The 24,596-nt window shown below is 44.3% G+C and overlaps 2 protein-coding genes across 8 annotated transcripts in view; both read left to right on the top strand.

Annotated features, from left to right (window-relative positions):
• WASHC2A (WASH complex subunit 2A) overlaps positions 1 to 7,443 on the top strand; it is a 46,413-nt gene extending 38,970 nt beyond the window's left edge. For 2 of the 7 annotated variants that reach the window (XM_052640796.1, XM_052640794.1), the window contains 7 exons: positions 12 to 92; positions 672 to 797; positions 1,743 to 1,805; positions 2,158 to 2,370; positions 3,923 to 4,564; positions 6,148 to 6,325; positions 7,121 to 7,443. In XM_052640796.1, the coding sequence (XP_052496756.1) occupies positions 12 to 92; positions 672 to 797; positions 1,743 to 1,805; positions 2,158 to 2,370; positions 3,923 to 4,564; positions 6,148 to 6,325; positions 7,121 to 7,260 (1,443 nt within the window). In that variant the 3' untranslated portion in view covers positions 7,261 to 7,443. The remainder of the gene's footprint in view (positions 1 to 11; positions 93 to 671; positions 798 to 1,742; positions 1,806 to 2,157; positions 2,371 to 3,922; positions 4,565 to 6,147; positions 6,326 to 7,120) is intronic. The other 5 variants (XM_052640795.1, XM_052640798.1, XM_052640797.1 and 2 more) reach the window with 5 other exon arrangements.
• Positions 7,444 to 10,838: 3,395 nt separating this feature from the next.
• ZFAND4 (zinc finger AN1-type containing 4) overlaps positions 10,839 to 24,596 on the top strand; it is a 57,055-nt gene continuing 43,297 nt past the window's right edge. The window contains exons 1-4 of the mRNA XM_052640032.1: positions 10,839 to 11,110; positions 16,577 to 16,877; positions 20,536 to 20,600; positions 20,872 to 20,899. Of these exons, the coding sequence (XP_052495992.1) occupies positions 16,694 to 16,877; positions 20,536 to 20,600; positions 20,872 to 20,899 (277 nt within the window). The 5' untranslated portion in view covers positions 10,839 to 11,110; positions 16,577 to 16,693. The remainder of the gene's footprint in view (positions 11,111 to 16,576; positions 16,878 to 20,535; positions 20,601 to 20,871; positions 20,900 to 24,596) is intronic.

The following is a 24,596-nucleotide window of genomic DNA, read 5'->3' as shown; positions in this document are numbered from 1 at the left end:
GTCTGTCCTAGTTGTTCGAGCCCAGTGTGGGGAGCCTGTTTGGAGACGACGAAGACGATGATCTTTTTGGCTCTGCCAAGTCGCAGCCTTCGGTACCAGCCTTTTGTTCTCAATACTATGGCATGTGGGGAAACTTCTGAGAAAGGAAATGAATTGTCCAATTATACAGTTAAGGAAGATACTCATAAGTAAATGAACAGCAAATAATGTGCTGATGAGGGCGTTCATGTTGCCCCCATCTCATGTTTCCTAGTTAACCAGCATTAAAGCGATAACTCACCAGGTTTTCTTACTCTATTACAAATCTTGTGTGATTTTAAAGTTGTTCGTTGAAAGACCACTGCATTTGATACGATGAGTGAATATTCATGCCTTTCAGCTGCAAAGTTTCAAATCTGAGTGTTAACCTGTGTCGCCGTTTCCCCCCGCCCCCGCTTGCGCAGTAGCTTTTCTGAGGACTCTTGTTTCCTCTTCACCATAGAGAGGGTGCCAGCAAAGTCACAGTCTTTAGGAAGCTATTTCTGAAATGCTGCCTTTGTATTTGTTTGTCCAGCCCTTATTTGAGAAATGACTTTAAAGACTCAGAAGCCTTTTTTTTTTTTTGCATTATGACTTTTCCTTAAAATGTCTCAGGATACTCGACAGACTTTGGGTGTTCTTTGTTTTTGAAGATCCCAGAAAAGAAGAAGGTAGTGAAAAAAGACAACTCTGTCTTTTCCTCTGTCAAGAACCAGAAGCATCCTGAATCCACTCAGGGTATCAAAGAAAAAGACCTATGGAAATCGGAAGCATCTCAGGTTAGAACTGACCTCTTTAAGGACTTCCCTCTCCTGTTTGCCTTATAACACAGAGTAACTCCATCATGCCGCCCCAGGGTCATTCAGAGTTCTCTTAATTAAGAAGAAATAGCGACTAGGACTGCTTCCCCAGCCCCTGCTTCTCTCTCCTCTCCTCCCTGCACGGTGTTTCCATGAGTCGATGCTTACCATTATTATTTTTGGAGCACCTGGAGACTCGATTCCAAGGTAGAGTGAAGATAGAATGAACGTTTCCTTCCCACTAGAACCTCCTTTCTCCCTTTGGGCTACCTTGGAGTAGGACTTCGTTCGAACGGAACATCGATTGCACCCAGTCTCTCGGTTCCCTCTCTGTGTGGCTCTTCTGAGCTTGCTGCTGTCCGGCCTCTCAGCAGTCCTCTCTGAGGCGCTCCGTCGAGAGCAGAGCAGGCCTGGACCGTGTGTCTCAGCCCTGGCTTACAGCCGTCCCGGGGTGCGCCACTGAGGCCTCCGCGCTCTGAGCTGTGGGGATGAAGCTGCGGGACTCGGGCGCGTCCCCAGTGACTCAAGTCTCGGCTGCTTTCGCTTCCAGTGCTTTAAGCTGTGGGTGAATCCCTGTGTGCGCTGATGTTGGCTGTGTGAGATAACCAGCGTGATAGTGTTTCCAGCTGGTGCTCTGAACACTGTAATTCTTAGGAATCGGATTCATGATCTTTCTCTCCCTTAACTCCATGTATGTATGGTCTTACAGCCTTCCACTAACACAATGGATAAGGAAGCACAAATGAAGTAATGTTAGAGAAATGTTCTGAGAGTCCAAGAAAGAGCCAAATGCCATTTCCGTTGTAGAATTACAGAAGCCGATAGCTTTGTTCCATCACAGATTTACTTTCAGAGATACATGTGATCCAAGAGACACTTCTCCCTTTCCCCAGTGGATTTTTAACTGAATGTAATCTCACGCAGGACTCACCAGGTCCCGCTCCACTTAAAACCAAAGAGCCATCCCCTCGGATCTGGAAAATACAAGTAATTATAACATGTCTGGAATCTTCATTGCCTGCCTTGTGGCATCTATACACTTTTTTGGGTTTTCCTTTTTGTCAGCTGCTGCCGGGTGTCTTCTCATCTCTTCCCCACCCTCCAGTTGTTGCTTCCTGTGTGCTGGGGCTGTAACATCTCTTCTTTGGGCCCTGTGATGGGCACAGGTGATAGCCCTCCATCTCAACTCTTACGAGTGGATCAGGAGATTTCCCTGCATTTCTCTTTCTCCTCTCATATTATACATCATGTACACCAAGTCTTTTGTCATGTGTCACAGTAACAACTGACAGTTGTGTTTAAGAAAACAATACAGAGTCAGCTTCCTTTTTTTTTTTAGGCAAATTTAGCGATCAACCCAGCAGCCTTGCTGCCTCCAGCAGCTCCCCATACCTCTGGAGTGAAGTCTGTTTTGCCAGAATCTGGTGTTCCTTCGTCTGATCCTGGGAGGATGCAGAGTCTGGAAAGTGTGCCCACTCCTTCTGGGAGTGGGGAGGCTGGTGTGAGTTTTGACCTTCCGGCTCAGGCAGATACCTTACACTGTGCAAACAAGGTAATGAAACCTCTTTTGCTTGCTTGCCTGCCTTTTTTTTTTTTTTTAAAGAAAAACAAACCAGAACAATTTGTATGTTTCTTCTGAGTTCGTCGGTTACACAGGATCTGCTGACCCCGATTGCTCATTTGAAGGAGGCGCCACTTCTTTCCTTCAGCCTCCTCGCCTCCCTTCCACGCCCCTAGTTCTGTGTCCACTCTTCCACCACCCACGTTTGTTATGTTTATGTTCTAACTCAGTGGCTAGCTCACTAGCTCCCGGCTGCCCCTGGAGACCTTGTAGATGCTGAGCGGATCATATCCTCACCATGCACTTCCTCTGCTGCCTCCTTACTGCTCAAAAGAGAATGTTCAGGCTCCGTGGTTTAGTATTAAAGCCATTTACAGTCTGTGCTAACTGAAGCTTCCAGCTCCCACTAGTCCCCTCGCACTGCCAGCCTAAATCGAGCCCCCAGGCAGCATTCCCTGAACACGCGTGCCGCTGTCCCTTCACGCCGCCTTCTGTGTCAGCAGTGCTCTTTGCTCAGTGACAGCTCTGCACAGACGGCACGGCTGCTGGCACAGTTCCCCTCCTGCTCCTCGTCCGGGGCTCCCTGCCCGAGACGCCGCATGCCACACTGTTGCACAAGACCGTGGACTCTTTGGGGTTTTGCTTTTAGTTCAGTTCTCTCTTTTTTCTATCCGGTCTTCCCTCTCTAAGATGTCTTAGCTGCGCTCTGAGGAAGCAATAGTACATAGGATGACCCTGCAAATACATGCCTTTTAAGTATTTTCAAAACTGTTTTCCTTACGAAAAAAAAGACATTCCTGGTTTTGTTATATTTCTGTGTTAGCTTTTCTGTTGTTCTTGTTAAGTTTAAATGGACTACTTCTTGAGATAGTTTATGAAATTTCCTTGAAATAGGCAAACCCCATTGAGTACTTTGCCTAAAGTAGCATGTGCCTTTTTAAAGCTACTTGACAGTGTGTTTTGGAAAAGTATTATAAATACCAGGTTATTACTAATAAGTGATGCATATTTTGAGGTTATATTGAAAGTTCTGATTCCCAGGCCACATTTTTTTTTTTCATGTGAAATATTTAAAATTGGATTTAGTATTTGTTGACTGGAAGAAAAGAGCCCCTCTCTTTCTTCATTGTCTTAGATCCCTGTTTTTGGAGCCTGATTTTTGATTAGCCCCAAGAAAGCTTATTGCCAGAATCCCCCTGATTCTTTCTTGTTTTGAAAGATATCTGCATTTAAACTAGGGCAGAGTAGGGCCCAGGGAGCTCTGTGGGACACAGAGTAGTGTGGCCTCTAGGTAAGGGAAGCCTTTATCAAATTGAACAAAAACTGTCCTTAAAAGACTCAAAAATGGGGGGTGCTAAAGGATTAAGAATGATCTAGTCTTGGAGTAGTAGGAGCTGTTAAATGCCTTTGGAAATCTTGCACAAATAACCTTGTCTGTATATTAAATAGTATCTTAATTGAAATGGACCAGACAACCTTACAGTATTTTGAGTTGTTGGCCATTTGCTAGGTTACCTTGGAGCAGCTTTTAAAAAACCATCAGGTCACCATGTGGTTCTTGCCATTGCAGACCCGGGTCAAAGTGAGAGGGAAGCGCAGACCGCAGACGCGTGCCGCCCGGCAGCTGGCTGCCCAGGAGTCCACTGAGGCCGAGGATATGGGTTCCCCCACGGGATTTGTGGCGCAGTTGGCAGATGGCACCACATCACCAGATGGTCGTCAGCCACCGCTGAGGGCAGCTGGTGGAGCACACACCTCTGAAGAAGCAGTGGCAGCTGCCACTCCAACGTGGGCAGGTGGTCCTGTGCCTGGAATGAACAGTGGCCCATTTGCGAAATCTGTGGGTCAGCCTCCTGAGGATGATCTGTTTGATTCTGTGGATATCTTTTCCAAAGGCATTGCATCTCAGTCCTCAGGAAGAAGAAATACCAAGGCGAAGGCAGCCGGCAGCCTGGCCAACCTGGGGGAGGGAAGTAAAGACAGAAGCCCCATGTTCCCTGCTCTCGGTGAGGCGGGCAGTGATGATGATCTCTTTCAGTCTGTTAAACCAAAACCAGCAAAGAAAACAAATCCTTTCCCTCTCCTGGAAGATGAGGACGATCTGTTTACAGACCAGAAAGGCAAGAAGAATGGGTCAAAATCCAACAGTCAACAGGATATCTCAAAAGCACAAGATATATTTGAGGTAATAGGACATAAAAATACATTTGTGCCTGGTTCCTTGTTAAGGAAGATATGCGATTGGCTCATTTGAACCATAGGGTACATTAAAGCTGCTTTGTTGCTGCTCAGTATCTGCTTGCTTAGTAATTATACACAGGTTCTCTTACTAGGTTACCTTATTAGGGCTTCCCTGGTGGCTTAGACAGTGAAGAGTCCACCTGCAGTGCAGGAGACCTGGGTTCGATCCCTGGGTTGGGAAGATCCCCTGGAGAAGGAAATGGCTACCCACTCCAGTATTCTGGCCTGGACTCTATAGTCCATGGGGTCACAAAGACTCCGATATGACTGAGCGACTTTCACTTTCTTTCTCTCATTAAATAACTGAAACTTATTCAGAAGTGATTTTCTGTTTTGTTCTTGGCCATTACCATTGACACAAGTCTTGATTTTTATCATTTTTATACAGATGTTATTGCAATCAGCATACATAAAGTGGTATCTCTACAGCTTGGATGTTTAATCTGTTTCCTGGGGGAAACAGGCCATGGCAGGAGGTGATGATTTAACGCAGACAACAAGGCAGGCCTTGAGTGATACTCTTCAGGAGATGTTTATTTAGCGTCTGGATACTGGATGTCGTTAGGCAGATGTTTATTGAGCATCTGGGTACTGGATGTCGTTAGGCAGATGTTTATTGAGCATCTGGGTACTGGATGTTGTTAGGCAGATGTTTATTGAGCATCTGGGTACTGGATGTCGTTAGGCAGATGTTTATTGAGCATCTGGGTACTGGATGTCGTTAGGCAGATGTTTATTGAGCATCTGGGTACTGGATGTCGTTAGGCAGATGTTTATTGAGTGTCTGGATACTAGATGTCGTTAGGCAGATATTTATTGAGCATCTAGGTACTGGATGTCTTTTGGCAGATGTTTATTGAGCGTCTGGATACTGGATGTCGTTAGGCAGATGTTTATTGAGCGTCTGGGTACTGGATGTCGTTAGGCAGATGTTTATTGGGCGTCTGGGTACTGGATGTCGTTAGGCACGTTTTTATTGAGCATCTGGGTACTGGATATCTTTTGGCAGATGTTTATTGAGCATCTGGATACTGGATGTCGTTAGGCAGATGTTTATTGAGCATCTGGGTACTGGATGTCATTAGGCAGATGTTTATTGAGCATCTGGATACTGGATGCAGAAGATGAATCAAGACCCATGCTCCGCTCCCCAGAGTGCTCAGGGAGGGGAACTGGATCAGACAGGGCAGCATACAAGTAACGTTTCCAGGTAATGTTAAGTGTCTGGAAACAACTCAGGGCAGTGGGGGGCAGAGTGGTGGATTGGTGTGGGAGGTGCTTCTCCAGGTAGCACTGGCAGAGAAGGGCTCTCGGTACAGCTTGTGTTTTAGCTGGGACCTGGAAGAATAAAAAGGACTTTGCCAGGCAGAGATTTGGAGTAGTACTCTCCAGACAGAGGAGCAGCTCACGTGGCTGTTACAGAATACCGTGGCAGTTGGCATTTGTGCAATTTGTCGAAATGAATGTATGTAATGAAAAAAAATAACCTTGATTAAAAATTGTTTTGGTTGTTTTTTGGCTTACAAGGATGATATATTTGCTACAGAAGCAATTAAACCCTCACAAAAAACAAGAGAGAAGGAAAGAACATTTGACTCCAACTTGTTTGATGATAACATTGATATCTTTGCTGACCTAACTGTAAAACCAAAAGAAAAGTCTAAAAAGAAAGTGGAAGCTAAGTCTATATTTGACGATGATACAGGTAAGTTTGGTTTTCTGTACATGACAGAGAGAGTCATCACCGTTCAGTGACTTGACGTTTCTCTTGCTATCTTCGTGTTGACCCTTTTCCTGAAAGATGTTCCCTTGTTGGTTTCCTTTGACCTGTTCTGTATTCCTGAGATAGACTGAAGGTGGATAAGTACATCGACTAGTCATTTTGGTGAAACCATCTTTTGTTATGATGGACGTCAAGAAAGTTGATATATATCATAGCGGTGAAGAGCCTAGAGCTTGACTGTGAAGTCTAATTTAACTTGAAGTCTAGTTTAACTTTTACCTTACTGTGGCCCCTGGCAGTCATCTAAAGTAGGCTAAAGACTGCATTTTTGGCATTGAGATCCTGCAAATTGGTGTATTTATTCTGAAAGACTGAGATTGGGTTTTTCCCTTTGCTTATTTTTAGTGCCTTTTCCTTTTCAAATCCAAAGGGAAAAGAATGTAGTGTAGAAATAAGTGTAATGTCACAGATGGTAAGGTCACGGGCTGGATTTGAGATTAGCTCTCCTTTTCCTCGCCTGCATGTGCACGCATGGCTTTGTAGCTGAGAAATTTATACTCAAGAGAGAAACTGTCACTTGTATGTGATCAGAGAACTTGGTTAAGTAGCAGAGTCAGGACGGGAGACTTAGAGGCTTAGCTTCCTCTTAGTGGTTTTAGGCATCCCATGCTGTTATCAGACTTGAGTCTTTGCTGGTTTGTGTAGATATGTCTTAAAAGCACTCATTTTCTTGCCTATTCTGTGACTCTTTTTTTTTTTTTCCCCCCATTTTTAAAGATGATATCTTCTCCTCTGGTATCCAGACTAAGACAACCAAATCAAAAAGTGGATCTTCACAGGCAGTGACTGAATCAAGATCCGGACAGAAGGTTTCCAACATATTTGATGACCCCTTGAATGCCTTTGGAGGCCAGTAGAGTGTCCAGGGTATCTTTCAGCTACATCCTTGAGTCAGTGATGCTGTCTTCTGTGCTCCTTAACTGAATTATAGAAAACAGATACTGAAACAGCTTGCTCACCTCTTACCCAGCATACTTAATATTTTTCTGTACTGGTTTTAAAATCATGCTTAATTCTGCAAACAAAAATAAATGTTTCACAGTGTTACTATTTTTTTAAAACCATATTTTGATTAGCCTTGGTAGGGCCATGGTTTAGGGTCTCTTAAGAGAAGAAACCTATTTGTGCCTTTCATGGGTGGGTAGAGACTCCCAGAGGAAGCAAATGCCTGACATGACCAGAAGTCTTCCCTAAATATATGGGAGCCCTAACTTAGAGCCTGGGCACTAGATAGGAGAAGAGGATGAGAGATTATATACTTCATGTGTCTTTATGCTAGGAGAGCAGGTTTCCTCTCATTCCACTGAATTTTGAAGATACCTTCCAGGTCCACTACAGTGAGTTGGCAAACTACAGTCCTCTACAGTTTACGTATTTATTTATTTTTGTAAATAGAGTTTTACTGGAAGGCAGTCATACCCATTCATTTTTCTGGGAGTTGGTGATGGACAGGGAGTCCTGGCATGCTGCAGTCCATGGGGTTGCAAAGAGCCAGACACAACGGAGCGACTGAACTGATGGCTGTTTTCACTCTTAGGAGGCAAATGCCAGAGCTGACAGTCGTATCAGAGACTGGATGGCTCACAGAGTCTAAGATGTGTCCTTTGTGGCCCTTTACAGAAACAGTTTGCTGACTCTTGTAATGCATTCCACTCTTTGGAGCTTTGCGTTATTTTTGAAAGAGGCGGAAGGAACCCAGATAGTGGTAGGGAGAAATGCTGAGGGTGGGCGTGTCAACTTCTAGAGCGCCACTGTTCCGCAGAGCTCCTCACTGATGGGAACGTTCTAGACTGCTGCCCACCGTGGATGGCTGACACTCCCAGTCTGGTTTCCTGTGCGGTGCTCTCTCGCTCATGAGCTTTCAGTCCGTAATGTGGTGCAATCTTGTAAGCAGACCCAGTTGGCTTCACCCATTCTGAAGCCACTTCTTCTTTCTTGGATACTTTAAAGTTGAATTGAGAATTGCTTATTCTCAAGAGATTTTGTATAGCTGTCACAGATCAGCTGTTTGTCCTTCTCTGCTGAGAATGACCCAGACGGTACATACTGGTTTCCTGTTCCTTTTCCCGACCCATTTAAGGCGTCTTCCTTCTGTGCCTTAGGTTATTTGCATTCAGAGTTACTTGTATGCTCTTGAGTCAGAGCCCAGTGTGTCACTCAGTAAGCATTTGTTAAACATGTGTTTCTTTTGGAATGATAAAATCTGCTGACCCACCGTTAGGACTGATTCCAGGGAATTCAAGAGACAGTAGAGTTAGAAAATATGCAAATTGCTATTTTGAGATGCTTGAAAGGGGGAGGAAACTTAACACTTCCTGGTTCAATGGTTGGCACTGTTCCCATTTTCAAGTGGTAAAGAATCAATCTACCAGTGCAGGAGATGCAAGAGATGTGGGTTTGATCCCTGGGTTGGGAAGATCCCCTGGAGGAGGAAGTAGCAACCTCTTCCAGTATTCTTGCTTGGAAAATTCCAGGTACAGAGGAGCCTGGGGGGCTACAGTCCATGGGGTTGCAAAGAGTTGGACCTGGTGAGCATGCGCACACACATTCAGTCTCCATAACTCGACCAGATAGATCCTGCCCTCGTTTCACAGATGAAGCAAAATCTGGAAGCAAAGTAGCACAGTGGAACAAGTTTGGACTTTTATATTGAGACCTATATTTAAATCTGCCACTTAGAACTGTTTTGAGTGTAGGCAATTTGTTTTACCTTAGTTATTTCCTTCTTTGTCATGTAGGGGCCTCAGTACCAACCTTGCAGGGTTGTTATGGGAGAGAATATGCAGAGATCCTCATGAACCATCTGGCACTTGAAACTTGGTAGATGATGATGATGATGATGAATGAATTGGCTTCCAGAGTTGGAACCCAAGGCTTTTTTTTTTTTTTTTTTTAATTGGAGGCTAATTACAGTATTGTGGCTATTGCTATACATTGACATCAGCTCATTTGGCCTGACTCTCTAGCTTGTTTTCTCAGTTCTCCTGACTGAGAGGGGAGGCAGGTTCGGAAGCTAAGGTTTGATTCAGTAAGATTCACTCCATCATAGGCTGTCTACAAAGATAATCTTATCTTGTTCCTCAAGGAGCTCCAATCTACTCAGTATTAGAATTTAAGAAGGAATCATTGGCGAGACAGCCTGAAGATGTGTGAAAGCCCAGTACCTCCTCATAAACTTCAGTGTATTCTCAATTTTCTGAATTGTGGAGATAAATTGGGGGGTAGGGTCTCAGAGAATGAGAAAGGATGGGTGACAAAGATTAGATACTGCAGTTCATTTCAGACTGGTTCCTCTGAGTCAAAAGACGAGGATTAGTAAAAGCTTCTGTGAGAGGGAGATTACTTTTATTGTCAGCTAACTAATCCACCTAGTAAGACAGTAGGCCAGGATAGTTGGAAAACTGTAAGGGCTGGATATAGAACATCTATGGGAAATGAGAAAAAGCAATGGAGGCCCATGTCAGGCTGAAAGGCTTGTCTGTTGTGGTGTACACTGAGCTCAGCAGCTTGAGAATTAGCAAACACAAGAGGCTGGCTGGCTGGCTGGGCATACCCAACACTGCAGTTAAACAACCCAAAGTACCCACTCAATTTCAACTCTACACAATTCTCAGTAGGTTGGATGAGGAAAAAATGGTTAAGACCTACAGAGCTTGTTTTCTTTCCCCCTTGCTTTCAACCAGCCATGGCAATGGCCCCACGTTTCTGATGAGGTAGGCAGGGCTAGAAACGTTAGGGGACAGGGAAGTGCGTGGAGAAGAGTCCACTCAAGGCATCCCTCCTGGGCCGCACTAGAAGTGCACAGCTTCTTGGAAGACCATCGACTGGGGCTCTGGCTCCAGCAAGTCAGGCACCTCTAAGAGCGCCTTAGGCTGGTCTCGGTAAAGGTGCTGTCCGCACCCTCGTCCGGCCAGAGGCCAACCCTATTGTTCCCAGAAGGCTGTGCGACTGTTCTCCGGTCGCCCGCTTTGGCCCTGGTCAGGCGGCCATTGTTAGTAATAAAGGATTAACATCCGGGCTTCTCCTAACCGACAACCACCACCGAACGCGAAAGAAGCCTGGGCTCCCGAGCAACCGCCGGCATCCGGCGGTCAGGTCCCGCCCCCGACCCCACTGATTGGAGGGCGACGCGAGCGCCGGCGGGCGATTGGTACGCAGTGTCACAAAGGGGCGGGGTCGCGGCGGCGGCGGAGCGTTTCCCCCCGGTGCCTGCAGCAGCGTCGCTCGTGGGGCCGCGCCTCCTTAAAGACCTGCGGGCGGGCGGGCGAGTGGAAGAGAGCCGGTGAGGGCGAGCGGGCCGGACGGGGGGGGCGCCGCGGGCCGCGGGCCGCTGAGTCGGGCCGCGCTGTTGCCGCTGGCCTCTTGGCTGCGCCCCCTCGCCGCCGCTGCCCCGAGACCGGCGCGGTGGGCTGCCTTGGCGGAGGAGACTCTCCACTTTCCGTCCCCCCGCGAGCGCGACGCGGGGTGCCCGGCCCGCCGGACGCCCGGCCCGCCGGACAGGTGCTGCCCTTCGAGTCGCCGACTCGGACGCGGAGCCTGACCTCTGCGGTCCTGATCGGGCCAGTGCGTATGCGTAGCCGGAGTTTATCCTGGAGGAGCACGGGCTGCGCAGGTGACTCCGTCCTCTTCAAATGTCTGAAGGCTCGAGAAGGCTTTGGCTCCGAAGAATTTCCCAATCCTGCTGGAAAACCGATTTCAGAGCTTAGGGTACAGATGCGTGACGTGGTGGATTTAATTCTGAAGCTTATATTTAAAACTTACGGATATTTCCAGACGTTACTAAAAACAGTTCATTAAAAGTTGGTATATTTAAGGGCTGCGTAATATGCTGGATCTCTTCATGTCGGGAGAAGAGTTTAAAAGAACTGCTTTTCTATGAGTAATACTCTTTAGAACAGAGAAGATAAAGCTGATTTTGAGTTACTGAAATTACTCAGCACGGGTCCTGCATTACCTCTTTCATTTCCCTTACATCTGTGGTGATTGTATTTTAAGAACTTTTTCAGAAGACGAGAGAAATATTTTGGAAATTGATTTAGAAATGTTTGCTGCCATTACTCTTAGTAGCTAAGCATTTAAAAAAAATTATTGGTGAAAATTCTGGAAGGAATTTTTTTTCCCCCTGCATTCTTCCTTTCTTTTTCCTCTTCTGCTTTTTTCTTTTTTAAGCTGTCCTTGTATCATGTTCCATCCTGTTTTTGATTCTTCATTGCCCCTCATTTTCCAACATCTTAGCGTTCCATAATAAGCTCAGTCAAGCATATTCACCCACAACTTTCAGAAAGTGTCCTGATGCAGTGATTTCTACTACTGAGGAAAGGTATAATTATTTCTTAGAGGCATACATTTCAGTTTCGAATTTATTTACCAGTCTTGCTTCTTTTTGGATGTTGGAAATTACTGCATGATTAGGACCCAAGTTTGTGGTAGTGTTGTTCTGGTACCAGTGATGCTCTTCTAAGTTGCTGGTTTTTTTTAGACCATAATTACTGTATCCATTCTCATTGTAGATGAAGGGCCTCCAAATTTGTCTTTATGTTACCTTCTCCCACCCCTTGTTTAGTATATCCAGGGTATTGCTGTGGAAGTCTACTGTGGTGAAAGAAATGCTTTTTATGTTTTGTCTCTGAATTCCTTGGGCAGGCACTAGTCACCCATGGCTTTATTTTTCTAATGCTCAGTTTAATATTCCTGACCCCTGACCTCTCTTACGAGATCTCTTACTAGGTAGATAAGAGGGCTCTTGGCTTTGAGGGTACAGACATTGATAATTCTGTAGTATGTTTTTATTTGATATAGCATGATAAGTATGTTCTTAAGAATCCACATTCTACCCAAAGTCATAATTTGAATCCAAAAGCAGTCATTTCAGTGAGATGGAAAAAGGGGTTGGGGTTCATTTTATACATTCATTATTCTGTGAATGTATGAAGGAAATGAGAAACACAGCCTGAGCAATACAGCCATTTATTTGGCTTTTACGTGAAAGTAATGATCTTTTACCACCATCGCCAGCAGTAGTATTAGCACAATACTTGCTTGGAAAATCCCATGGACGGAGGAGCCTGGTAGGCTATGGTCCATGGGGTCGCAAAGAGTCGGACACGACTGAGCCACTTCACTTTCACTCTGTGTTGTTATATTTATTACTCATTATTTTGATAGTATAACAGCATGTGAAGCAGCTGTGCTGCCCGCAAAAGCCTACCTTCCATCATATCTTCAGGACCTTTTGCAGTATATGCGCAATGCAATTCAGCTTCCCTAGTTAGTTAATTATGTTAAATATACTTCATTATATTAAATATGGGCCAGAATACTGGAGTGGGTAGCCTATCCCTTCTCCAGAGGATCTTCCCAAACCAGGGCTTGAACCAGGGTCTCTTGCATTGCAGGTGGATTCTTTACCAGCTGAGCCACAAGGGAAGCCCTGTATTATAGTTTTGTTCCAAAAATCAGTTGAGAGGGTGAAAATTTATTTACTTTCTCATTGAACAACCTTTTAATGTGCACCAATATGTACAAAATACTGTGTTAGGTGATGGGGTGGTAAATTCTTCCCTTAAGTAGCTTACAGTTAAGTAGAGTAAAAAAGCCATCTTAAAAATGAAACTGATTGTAATGGGTGCAGTGTATTATGGAGGTCAGAGTGTGAAGGGGGGTAACCACAAAAGGCTTTGTGGACCAGCTGCTATTTGAGTTGAGTCCTGAAAGGTCATAGGAGCTTGTCAAGCGGCCAGGTGTGGGGATGGCAGTGAGGAGAGGAAAGCAGGAGCAGCGATATAGAGACCATGTATTCTGAAGCTGCAGGTGCAAATGATTAGCAGAGAGAAGGCCAGAGGTATTGCAGGATGGGATGCGGTACGTGTATAAATGAAGTAGGGCTTGGCAGCCTTTCTAAGGAGTCACATCTGTAGACAGTGGGAAGCCACGGTGGGGCCTTGAGCTAAGGAATAACATGATCAGTTCTACATTATAACAAGATAGCAGTGCTCTAAATTGCATGTTATTAGTGAAATGCAAATTGAAGCAGTGAGATACCATTTGGTTCAGTTCAGCTCAGTCGCGTCCGACTCTGCGACCCCGTGAATCGCAGCACGCCAGGCTTCCCATTACACGCCTGTTGGAATGGTCAGAATCCAGACCACTGACCGTGTCAGATGCTCATGAGGGTGTAGGGCAGTAGGCGCTATTATTCATTGCTGGTGGGAAAACAGTGTAGAACAGCCGCTTTGGAAGACAGTTCGACAGTTTCTTAAGAATTAAACATATTTACCATAAGATCTAGCAGTTATACTCATTGGTATAAGTCAAAAACTTAACGTCAGTACAGAAACCTGCATGTGGATGTTTATAGCAGCTTTATTTATAATTGACAAAACTGGGAATCAACCAAGAGGTGTCCTTCAGTAGGGGAATGGATAAATAAACTTTGGTACATTCAGGCAGCAGAATATTTTTCAGTGCTCTAAAGAAATGGGCTGAATCAGCCCATGAAAAAACGTAGATGAAACTTAAATGCAAATCACTAAATGAAGGAAGCCGATCTGAAAAGGCTACATACCGTATGATTCCAACTGTGTGACATTTGAGTGAAGTTGCTCAGTCGTGTCTGACTCTTTGTGACCCCATGGACTGTAGCCCACCAGGCTCCTCCATCCATGGAATTCTCCAGGCAAGAATACTGGAGTGGGTTGCCATTTCCTTCTCCAGGGGATCTTCCTGACCCAGGGATCGAACTCAGTTCTCCCACATTGCAGGCAGAGGCTTTAACCTCTGAGCCACCAGGGAGGCTTAGGAAGAGGCAAAACTGGGGGGATGGTGAAGAGATCAGTAGATCAGTGGTTGCCAGGGATTGAAGGGAGAGAAGGATAAAGAGGCAAAGCACAAAGGATTTTTAGGGCAGTGAAGCTGTTCTGTGTGTTACTATAATGATGTTACTACAATCGATAGAATTTGCAATACCAAGAGTGAACCCTAACGTGAACTGTGGGCTTTGAGTGATGTTGCTGTGTCAATGTGTTCATTGATTGTAACAAATACACTACCCTTAGGTAAGTTGTTGGTAGTGAGAGGCTGTGCGTGTGTGTGGGCAAAGAGTGTATGGAAACTCTGTTGTTCAGTTGCTAAGTCGTGTCTGACTCTGCAGCACACCGACTCCAGCACTCCAGCCTTTCCTGTCCTCCCAGAGTTTGCTCAAATCCATGTCGATTGAGTCCGCAGTGCTCTGTAGCCATTGTGTCCTCTGCCGCCCATTTCTCCTTTTGCCTTCAGTCTTCCCAGCATCTGGGTCTTTTCCAGGGAGTTGGCTTCTTTCATCAGGTGGCAAAAGCTTCGGAGCTTCAACTTCAGCAGCAGTCCTCGCAATGAAAATTCAGGGCTGATTTGCTTTCGTATCGACTGGTTTGATCTCCTTGAAGTCCAAGGGCCTCTCAAGAGTCTTCTCCAGCACCACAATGCGAAAGCATCAGTTCTTTGGCACTCAGCTTTCTGTATGGTCCAACTCTCACACCTGTACATGACTACTGGAAAAACCATTGCTTTAACTATACAGACTTTTGTTGGTAAAGTGATGTCTCTGCTTTTTAATGTGCTGTCTAGGTTTGTCATAACTTTCCTTCCAAGGAGCAAGTGTGTTTTAATTTCATGACTGCGGTCACTGTCTGCAGTGATCTTGGAGCCCAAGAAAATAAAATCTGTCACTGTTTCTACTTTATTCCTTTCTGCTTGCCATGAAGTTATGGGACTGGATGCCATGATCTTAGTGTTTTGAATGTTGAGTTTCAAAATAGCTTTTTCACTGTCCTCTGTGCTTGGAGACTCTACTTTCTAGGAACTCTGTACTCTCTGTTTTATCTTGCTGTGAACCGAAACCTGCTCTGAAAATAGTTTATTTAAGCGGAAAACAAATTCAGGCTTTAGGCTATCTTAGGTTCATTTCCTTATTTAGTCTGAATGAGTGGTTTCACTGCAGTGCATTCTAAAGTCAAATATTAAGTAATTTTAAAATTTTGTGTGACCTTTTCCCCCTGCTTAAATATAATTAAGAATAAAATAATTTCTGAACTGTGTGATATGATACCTTAATCCAGTTTTCATTAAACTTTCCTTTTTTTAAAAAAAGATAACTGACATTCTAGAGAATGGATCAGAAGAATGAAGGGCAAGAGTCAAAGACCACAGCTAGGCTGTCAAAATGTCTCCATTAAGAGCTACTTATGGCCTTAACCACGTCCTAATCAGTGAGGTTGGAGAGGGTCATGTATTATAGAAGTGTTAAGTTGTCCTGTTAGAATTGGTCACATCTGGATACCTTGAGGATTGTGAAAAAAAATCTAGAATGATTCCTAGATTTCTGGCTTGAGTGACTAGGTTGACGGTGGCACTCTGTACCAGGACGGAGACTAGGACAAGAAGGAGGTTTGTAGAAAAAATGGTTAGTTTTGGATGTGTTGGATTTCAGGTGTCTGTCTAGTACTTGGATTTCAGATGCCTGTGGAAATCATGTCTACAGAATGGAGATATAGGTTATTAATTAAACCACACGTTTTAAAAAAATAAGTGCTCTCTCACATTGTTAATGAAAATTGCAGTGAGTTCAGTGATACATGCTTTGGCAAAAAAAAAAGTAAAACATGTATCATTCATTTTTCTTCTTGATTTTTGCACTGCTCTTGTGTTCCCATTCTGTTCGCCTAGTCTTCCGGATATTCTTCCCCCACTTCGGAGGTTTTACCCATTCAGTGTGATTCAGATGTACAGTGGCTATAACATCAGGCTTTATATGGGTTATGAATGCAACTTGTGTATTTCAGGAAAGGATGTGCATAACATTCAAGGTCTTGCAAATGTATACCTACATGTTGAAACCATTCGTTTAAGTATCATTAACAAGAAGACGTATAATTGTTCAGCATGTAGTATGCATAAGTAACTGCTGAGCTCTAGTAAGATAAAATGTAGCAAATACACCTATTCTTGATAATCTTGCATTCTAGCTGGTAGGGAGTGCTTTCAAAGACAATCGTGAATAGTTTAGGAGTAGACACAGTCAGCAGTAAAATGAATTCTGGGCTGTCTGGAAGATTGATATAGGCCAGAGTTGTTCAGAAAATCTCTGGAGGAATGAGACTTTCACAAGGGCTTGTTAAAAAAATTATTCTTGTTTTTTAGGTATAAAACTCAAAACATGAGCAACCATATATATAACCACTGTTCAAAGCTGATTTGGCTAGAACTGGAATACAGTTGCCTGCAGCATATTCCAGAGGAATTGGAAAAGTCCAAGTGATGGGTAACAGAAAAGACCCTCCATTCTTCAATGAAGATAACGTGGGACCATTTTGCTACAGACTTCCTTTTTATGATACCATGGAGCTCTTCATTGAAACACTGACTGGAACTTGTTTTGAGCTGAGAGTTTCACCCTTTGAAGCTATTATTTCGGTGAAAGCGAAAATTCAAAGATTGGAAGGTACTAGTCTTTTTTTTTTAATTTTTAGGATATGAGGATTAAATTTGTTCTTCAAGATTGTGTAATCCTTTTTTAGCTTTTCTTGTGGAGAAATGTCAACCGTACATGACTTAGAATCGGCTAATGAGTCCTTATATAGCCCCTCTTCCGCCTCAGCAGTCATGAACTGTCTTGCTTCCATTCCTGCATTTCCCCCACTCTTCCTTTCTACCAGAGTTTTTGAAGCAAGTCCCTGGCATTATGTTAATGGTGTGAAACAACATTTTAAAATGGTTTTTAGCAGGTTGTGATGATGAGCGGATTCTGCCGTAACTATATTACAGTAATAATTCAGTGGCTCTTTTTACTTTCTTACAGCGCTTGGTGAATACTATTTTTTTTTTAATGTGGAGATTTTCTGAGGAGAGTTTTTGGTGTACATTTACATAGATTTGAAGTTTCCTCAGTATAGAGGGATACTGAATGCCGTATAATATCTCTTTTTTGACTGGTGTATTTGTGAAAAGTGTTATGAGTTACTTTGTGTTAAAAATTAGTCTTTTTCTTTGGCAGATTTCTGAAAGAAGTGGTTTTTTGCCATTTACAGTTGTTGAAATACAGTAAACACTAGAAATTTGTTCCATGTAACACTAAATGGATCTTTGCATTTTGAGCCAGCTAGAACTAGCTTATAATTTAAGGCAGAAACTAGCATTGCCCTCCAGCCCCGTTTAAGTTCAGCATTAAAGAAGGATGAGGAGGATTGGAATTTTTTATCTTTGTAAAGTCAAAGATCTTGGTGCTTGAGCTTCTGAATGATAGTTCATTTTTTTACTTTGTTCTGCTTTTTTATTTATATGATGTAATGGTAACTTTTTAGGAGCAGGAAGATGAATAAAAAACAAAACCTCTTGTGTTCTAAATAATCTCTGCATTATTTTCTTGCTTTCATGCATAATCTCTGAGCAGCTAAAGCACTCTAGAGGGAATCCTGTTTAGTTGTGTTAATGTCAGAAGAGTAAATTTGGGCTTAGGGAAGATTAGGGACTCATCCAAGAGAACTGTTTACTGACAGGGTTGGACAAGAGCCAAGATGTAGGGAGACGTTGTCAGGATAAAAGCGGTGTGCTTTGTAGTTATTAGACAGTTGGATCCTAGTTTAGACATGCAAAACAAATATGCTTATTGAGAGATTAGATGAGGTAACGTAAAATCTCTGCTGTCTTTGTCTGCTAGGGCCGTCATAACAAAATACCATAGCGCAGGAGGCTTAAAGCACAGAAACTTACTTTCTTACAGTTCCAGAAGCTGAAAGTCTGAGATCAGGGCGCCAGCACGGTCAGGTTCTGGTGAGGCTTTCTTCCTGGCCTGTAGGTAGGTCTGTTTTCAGTCCTCACACGGGCACATCTTATAAGGATGCGGATTCAGCCATAAGCGCCTCCCCTTCACGACCTCGTCTGAACCTACGAACCTCCCAAAGGCCCCACCTCCAGATGCCGTCACTCTGGGGGCTTGGACTTGGGGATGTACATTTGGCGGCTGCCGCTCAGCTCGCAGCACGCTCACCAGTGGCCGTGCTCCGTGTGCTCAGCCACGCCCGCTCTGCGGCCCCGTGGACTGCAGCCCGCCAGGCTCCTCTGTCTATGGGAGCTCCCAGGCAAGAATACCGGAATGGGTTGCCGTTTCCTTCTCCGTGGATATTCCCGACCTGGGGATCGAACCCGAGTCTCTCGTGTCTTCTGCATTCCCGCGGCACCACCTGGGAGGAGAGAGAATCCTTATTACAGAATATGCCACTGTGTTCCTCACTTAGGCTGGAAATGCCTTCAAACCAGGATTAGCATGCTTAGCGATCAGAGGAGCAGCATAGAAGAAAAACTCACACCTGAGACTCACCCACTTGTGAGCAGTTCACTCAGGTACCTGGAGACCTAGGATCAACTCTCTCTGCCAAGGGTTGGACTGTCATCAAGGGAGTGGAAGGGTGGGAGGCACCTCTAGTGGTCAGTAGATCTTAATTCGTGTTCCCATTCCCCATCCTTATAGTCCTCAACCCTTCTTTCCTTCCTATTTAAGCTTTGGTAACTCCTTGTAGCATGTGGGCAGGGACAGTCACTCTTCTTCAGGAGGCTTCAAGAGGGACTCCTTCATGTAAAGTATATTTTAGTCCTTTAGTAGGGGACCTTTCTAGTTCCACCCTGGACAGCATTTGAGAGCGACATTCTGGGTCAGTCTCCCAAGATAGAGGAGGATGGAATGGGGCAGAGGTGACACTGCTCGGTCTAAGTGTTCAGGACGACGGCGTCTCTGCTGGACTGCTTTTCCTGTTGGGAGGCTTTGGGAAGTTGGGAACTAGAGCATCACAGAAGATAAGCGGGGAGATGGAGAGCACTGCAGAGGAAGGCGTGTGCCGGATAGACATGGTGAGGCTCAATGGGAAAGGAGCAGTACCGACAAGGGAATTTCAGTGGGCCTTGATGGGCCAGGAGCACTGAAGCCACACTGCCTGATTTCAGATTACCAGCTGAATAAATTACCCTCTCTTTACCTCAGTTGTGCTAATTAAAAGTGGGAATAATAATAATACGTATGTCAAAGAGTTGTTCTCAGAATCGAATGAATTGAACGAAGAGCACTTGGCAGAGCTTCTGTGCCCTGTTAGTCTGTGCAGATAGTGCGATATGTGCTGAGGAATATAAATGCTGTGTGCTCGGGAAGAGACGCGATTTAGTTCTCCTGAGTTTCCGGAGAAGGGAAATTGGAGCCTATCATTACGTAGAGCAGTGATCTGTAGAGAAGAGTACATAGTACTCAGAGGATAGGAATTTGGAAAGAAAAAGTGTGCCAAGAAATGTAAGGAATTATTGTCAGCTGGTTCTTTATCCAGTTCTTAATTCAACTGGTTCTTAATCCACTATGGGCAGTGGATTCCCTGGGCTTGCCATCAAGTCATTGGCGTTACTGCTTCCTAATAAAGATTTCTGTTCATGGGATAGGATTGTTTTCCTGGACAGTTTCATGCGTAGATGGGACCATGTTAATGGTTCTGACCAGTGAGCTATGATGGAAGTCTCCCTCAGCCTGAGTCTCTGAGTGGCGATAGTGAGCAGAGCCCTCATCGTGACATGCAGTAGGCATGTAACTTATGCAGAAAATAAGTTAAATGTCACTTAGACCAGTGACAGTTTAGGCATGGTTTGGGATAAGTTCAATTTAACCGACTTTATTTTGCCTCATACAGTATCAAGTAGGCATCCATTTTTTTTTACTTTATAAATAGCTATCCAGATGCCACTTGCTGAGTCAGTCTCGTCTCTCCTCACTGCTTCGTGCCTGTCTCTGCCACAGCTTTGTGTGTGCACGCGCCTGTCCACCACCCGGTGCGCCTCCCTGTGCCAGTGTCGGTCGGTCGGTCTGTCTGTGAGGCTTCAGGCTGCTCTAGCTGCCTTGCTTTGCCTCCTCGGTCCTCTTTGGGTTTCCCTGAGAGCCCCTCCGTGGAGAGGAGCTGTGTGCTGTATCTCTTGCTGCTGTAATCGACTGCCTTACACTAGGGTGCCGTTAGTGTGGCGGCGAGGTATCGGGGAGGGGAAACTGCTGTCTAATGATGAAATCTCAGTCTTTCAGCAGGCCCATGTGTCTGGGGCAGAGTGTTTCTTAGCTTCTTACCTTTCCCCACCAGATAATCGCTTAGGTGAAAAAGCAAGACTAGAGGAGTCTGGCATCACTGAAATATCCTTGCACCAGGTGGGATCAGCCCCTAATAAAGTGAGTTGGCCTCCATTATGGAGAATGCTCTGGAATTTTTCATAATGTTTATGTCCCCCTCCCTCTGCCTGAGCTGTAGGGGAATCTTTCTTGACTTCTGAGTAAGGACCTCATGGAGTTTCTAGAGATAAAACTCTGAAAAGTGTTACAGCTCCACGAAGACTGTGACTTCAGGGACTCCTAAGTCCCATGTCAGCCCATACTCAGCCTCTACCAGATCATGAAACTACCATTTAAACTTTCCTTCCAGCTTATGTCTCTGGAGGCTTCTGCTGCAGGTAAGCAGATCTTGGCTGTAACTCTCTGGATTTTCCTATCTGTAGATTTGGAGGTGGTGGTTTGCCATCCTGCCTCATTTCTCTGGTGGCTCCAAGAAAAGTTGTTGAATTTCAGTTTGTTCAACCTTTTTCTTATTGTAAGAATGGGAGTGGCAGCTTACATGCCCTTTACATGTTTTGCCTAAAACTGGAAGTCTAAACTTTCTTCTGAATGTAACCATTTATGATTTAAAATTTCCTTCCAAGAACTGTGTTAGCCAAATCCTACAAGTTTTCATAAGTTGAATTTTGTTGACATTAAATTCTCAGTGTTTGTTTTACCAAAAATATTTATTTTACTATTTAAAAATTATGTTAGGGGCTCTGTAACCACAGTTATATATAGAATTGGATACATTTGATCACTTTTTAAAAAAGATAATTTATTTATTTTAATGGGAGGCTAATTACTGTGCAGTATTGTGGTGGTTTTTGCCACACGTCACGTGAATCAGCCATGGGTGCACACGTGTGCCACCACCCTGAACCCCCTCCCCTCTCCCTCCCCGCCCCACCCCTCGAGGTGTCCCAGAACGCCAGCTCTGAATGCTCTGCCTCAGGCACCGACCTTGCCCTGGTCTTCTGTTTCACGTGTGGTAATACACACACTCTCACACAGCCCCACCCTCACCCTCTCCTGCAGAGTCTAAACGTCTGTCTTTACATCTGGGTCTCTTTTGCTGTCTTGCATACAGGGATATCATTACTGTCTTTCTAAATTCCATATATACGTGTTAGTATACTGTATTGGTGTTTTTCTATCTGGCTTACTTCACTCTGTATAATCGGCTCCAGTTTCATCCACCTCATTAGAGCTGACTCAAATGTATTCTTTTTAATGGCTGAGTAATACTCCATTGTGTATATGTACCACAGCTTTCTTATCCATTCATCTGCTGATGGACATCTAGGTTGCTTCCATGTCCTGGCTATTATAAACAGTGCTGCGATGAACATTGGGGTACACGTGTCTCTTTCTGTTCTGGTTTCCTCGGTGTGTATGCCCAGCAGTGGGATTGCTGGGTCATAAGGCAGTTCTAGTTCCAGTTTTTTAAGGAATCTCCACACTGTTCTCCATAGTGGCTGTACTAGTTTGCATTCCCACCAACAGTGTAAGAGGGTTCCCTCTTCTCCACACCCTCTCCAGCATTTATTGTTTGTAGACGTTTTGGATCACAGCCTTCTGACTGGCGTGAAATGGTACCTCATTGTGGTTTTGATTTGCATTTCTCTGATAATGAGTGCTTTTCAGCATCTTTTCATGTGTTTGTTAGCCATCTGTATGTCTTCTTTGGAGAAATGTCTGTTTAGTTCTTTGGTCCATTTTTTGATTGAGTTGTTTATTTTTCTGGTATTGAGCTGCAGAAGTTGCTTGTATATGATTTGATCACTTTTTATAGTTTATACTCACTCCCAATATTCTGACCAATATTATAACATGTTTTCATTTGTCTCTAAGATTTAGCAAACTCTTTTACTCCACTTTTTAATGAAGACAAAAAGATAATTTTATATATTATGATGTACAATTCTGCATATTGTAAACTTCACTATTTTTAGTATTATATCCATTTTCTAGGGCTGCCTTAACAAGGTACCACAAACCAACTGGCTTAAAGAATAGAAATTTATTGTCTCATAGTTTCAGAGGCTTAAAGTCCAAGATCAGGGTGTTGGTATTATCAATTCCTTCTGAGGGCTCTTAGAGAAAATCCGGAACATGCCTTCTGCCTGGCTCCCAGTAGCTTTCCGGCAGTCTCTTCTGCTCTGTAACTTGCAGAAGCGTCACCCCAGTCTCCTTACATCTCCCTGTGTATGTCTGTGTCTGTCTTCAGATTTCCCCTGTTTATACTGACACCAATCGTACTGAATTCAGTTCAGTTCAGTCCAGTCCCTCAGTCATGTCCGACTCTTTGCGACCCCATGAACTGCAGCACGCCAGGCCTCCCTGTCCATCACCAGCTCCCAGAGTTCACCCAAACTCATGTCCATCGAGTCGGTGATGCCATCCAGCCATCTCATCCTCTGTCGTCCCCTTCTCCTCCTGCCCCCAATCCCTCCCAGCATCAGAGTCTTTTGCAATGAGTCAACTCTTCGCATGAGGTGGCCAAAGTACTGGAGTTTCAGCTTTAGCATCATTCCTTCCAAAGAACACCCAGGGCTGATCTCCTTTAGAATGGACTGGTTGGATCTCCTTGCAGTCCAAGGGACTCTCAAGAGTCTTCTCCAACACCACAGTTCAAAAGCATCAATTCTTCAGCGCTCAGCCTTCTTCACAGTCCAACTCTCACATCCATATATGACCACTGGAAAAACCATAGCCTTGACTAGATGTACCTTAGTCGGCAAAGTAATGTCTCTGCTTTTGAATATGCTATCTAGGTTGGTCATAACTTTTCTTCCCAGGAGTAAGCGTCTTTTAATTTCATGGCTGCAGTCACCATCTGCAGTGATTGTGGAGCCCAAAATAAAGTCTGACACTGTTTCCACTGTTTCCCCATCTATTTCCCATGAAGTGATGGGACCAGATGCCATGATCTTCGTTTTCTGAATGTTGAGCTTTAGGCCAACTTTTTCGCTCTCCTCTTTCACTTCCATCAAGAGGCTCTTTAGTTCCTCTTCACTTTCTGCCATAAGGGTGGTGTCATCTGCATATCTGAGGTGATTGATATTTCTCCTGGCAATCTTGATTCCAGCTTGTGCTTCTTCCAGCCCAGTGTTTCTCATGATGTACTCTGCGTATAAGTTAAATAAGCAGGGTGACAATATACAGCCTTGACGTACTCCTTTTCCTATTTGGAACCAGTCTGTTGTTCCATGTCCAGTTCTAACTGTTGCCTCCTGACCTGCATACAGGTTTCTCAGGAGGCAGGTCAGGTGGTCTGGTATTCCCATCTCTTTCAGAATTTTCCAGAGTTTATTGTGATCCATACAGTCAAAGGCTTTGGCATAGTCAATCAAGCAGAAATAGATGTTTTTCTGGAACTCTCTTGCTTTTTCGATGATCCAGCAGATGTTGGCAAGTTGATCTCTGGTTCCTCTGCCTTTTCTAAAACCAGCTTGAACATCTGGAAGTTCACAGTTCATGTATTGCTGAAGCCTTGCTTGGAGAATTTTGAGCATTACTTTACTAGCATGTGAGATGAGTGCAATTGTGAAGTAGTTTGAGCATTCTTTGGCATTGCCTTTCTTAGGGATTGGAATGCAAACTGAGCTTTTCCAGTCCTGTGGCCACTGCTGAGTTTTCCAAATGTGCTGGCATATTGAGTGCAGCACTTTCACAGCATCATCTTTCAGGATTTGAAACAACTCAACTGGAATTCCATCACGTCCACTAGCTTTGTTCATAGTGATGCTTCTAAGGCCCACTTGACTTCACATTCCAGGATGTCTGGCTCTAGGTGAGTGATCACACCATCGTGATTATCTTGGTTGTGAAGATCTTTTTTGTACAGAATTAGGGCCCTCCATAATGACCTCATTTTAACTTGATGAATTTGTGAAGACTCTCTCTGCAAGTAAGGTCAGATGCTGAGGTTCTGAGGGTTAGGACTTAGGCATATGAACTCTTGGGAGACGCAGTTCCTCCCATAACTAGTCTGTGTTAATAGTTGTATCATATTGACAGATGCTGCTGTCACGTAACTGCCACCATGAT

The sequence above is a fragment of the Budorcas taxicolor genome, chromosome 5 (genome assembly GCF_023091745.1).
Source record: "Budorcas taxicolor isolate Tak-1 chromosome 5, Takin1.1, whole genome shotgun sequence".
Taxonomy (NCBI): domain Eukaryota; kingdom Metazoa; phylum Chordata; class Mammalia; order Artiodactyla; family Bovidae; genus Budorcas; species Budorcas taxicolor.
Note: the sequence above shows the minus strand (reverse complement) of the source record. Positions and strands in the feature narration are given on the sequence as shown.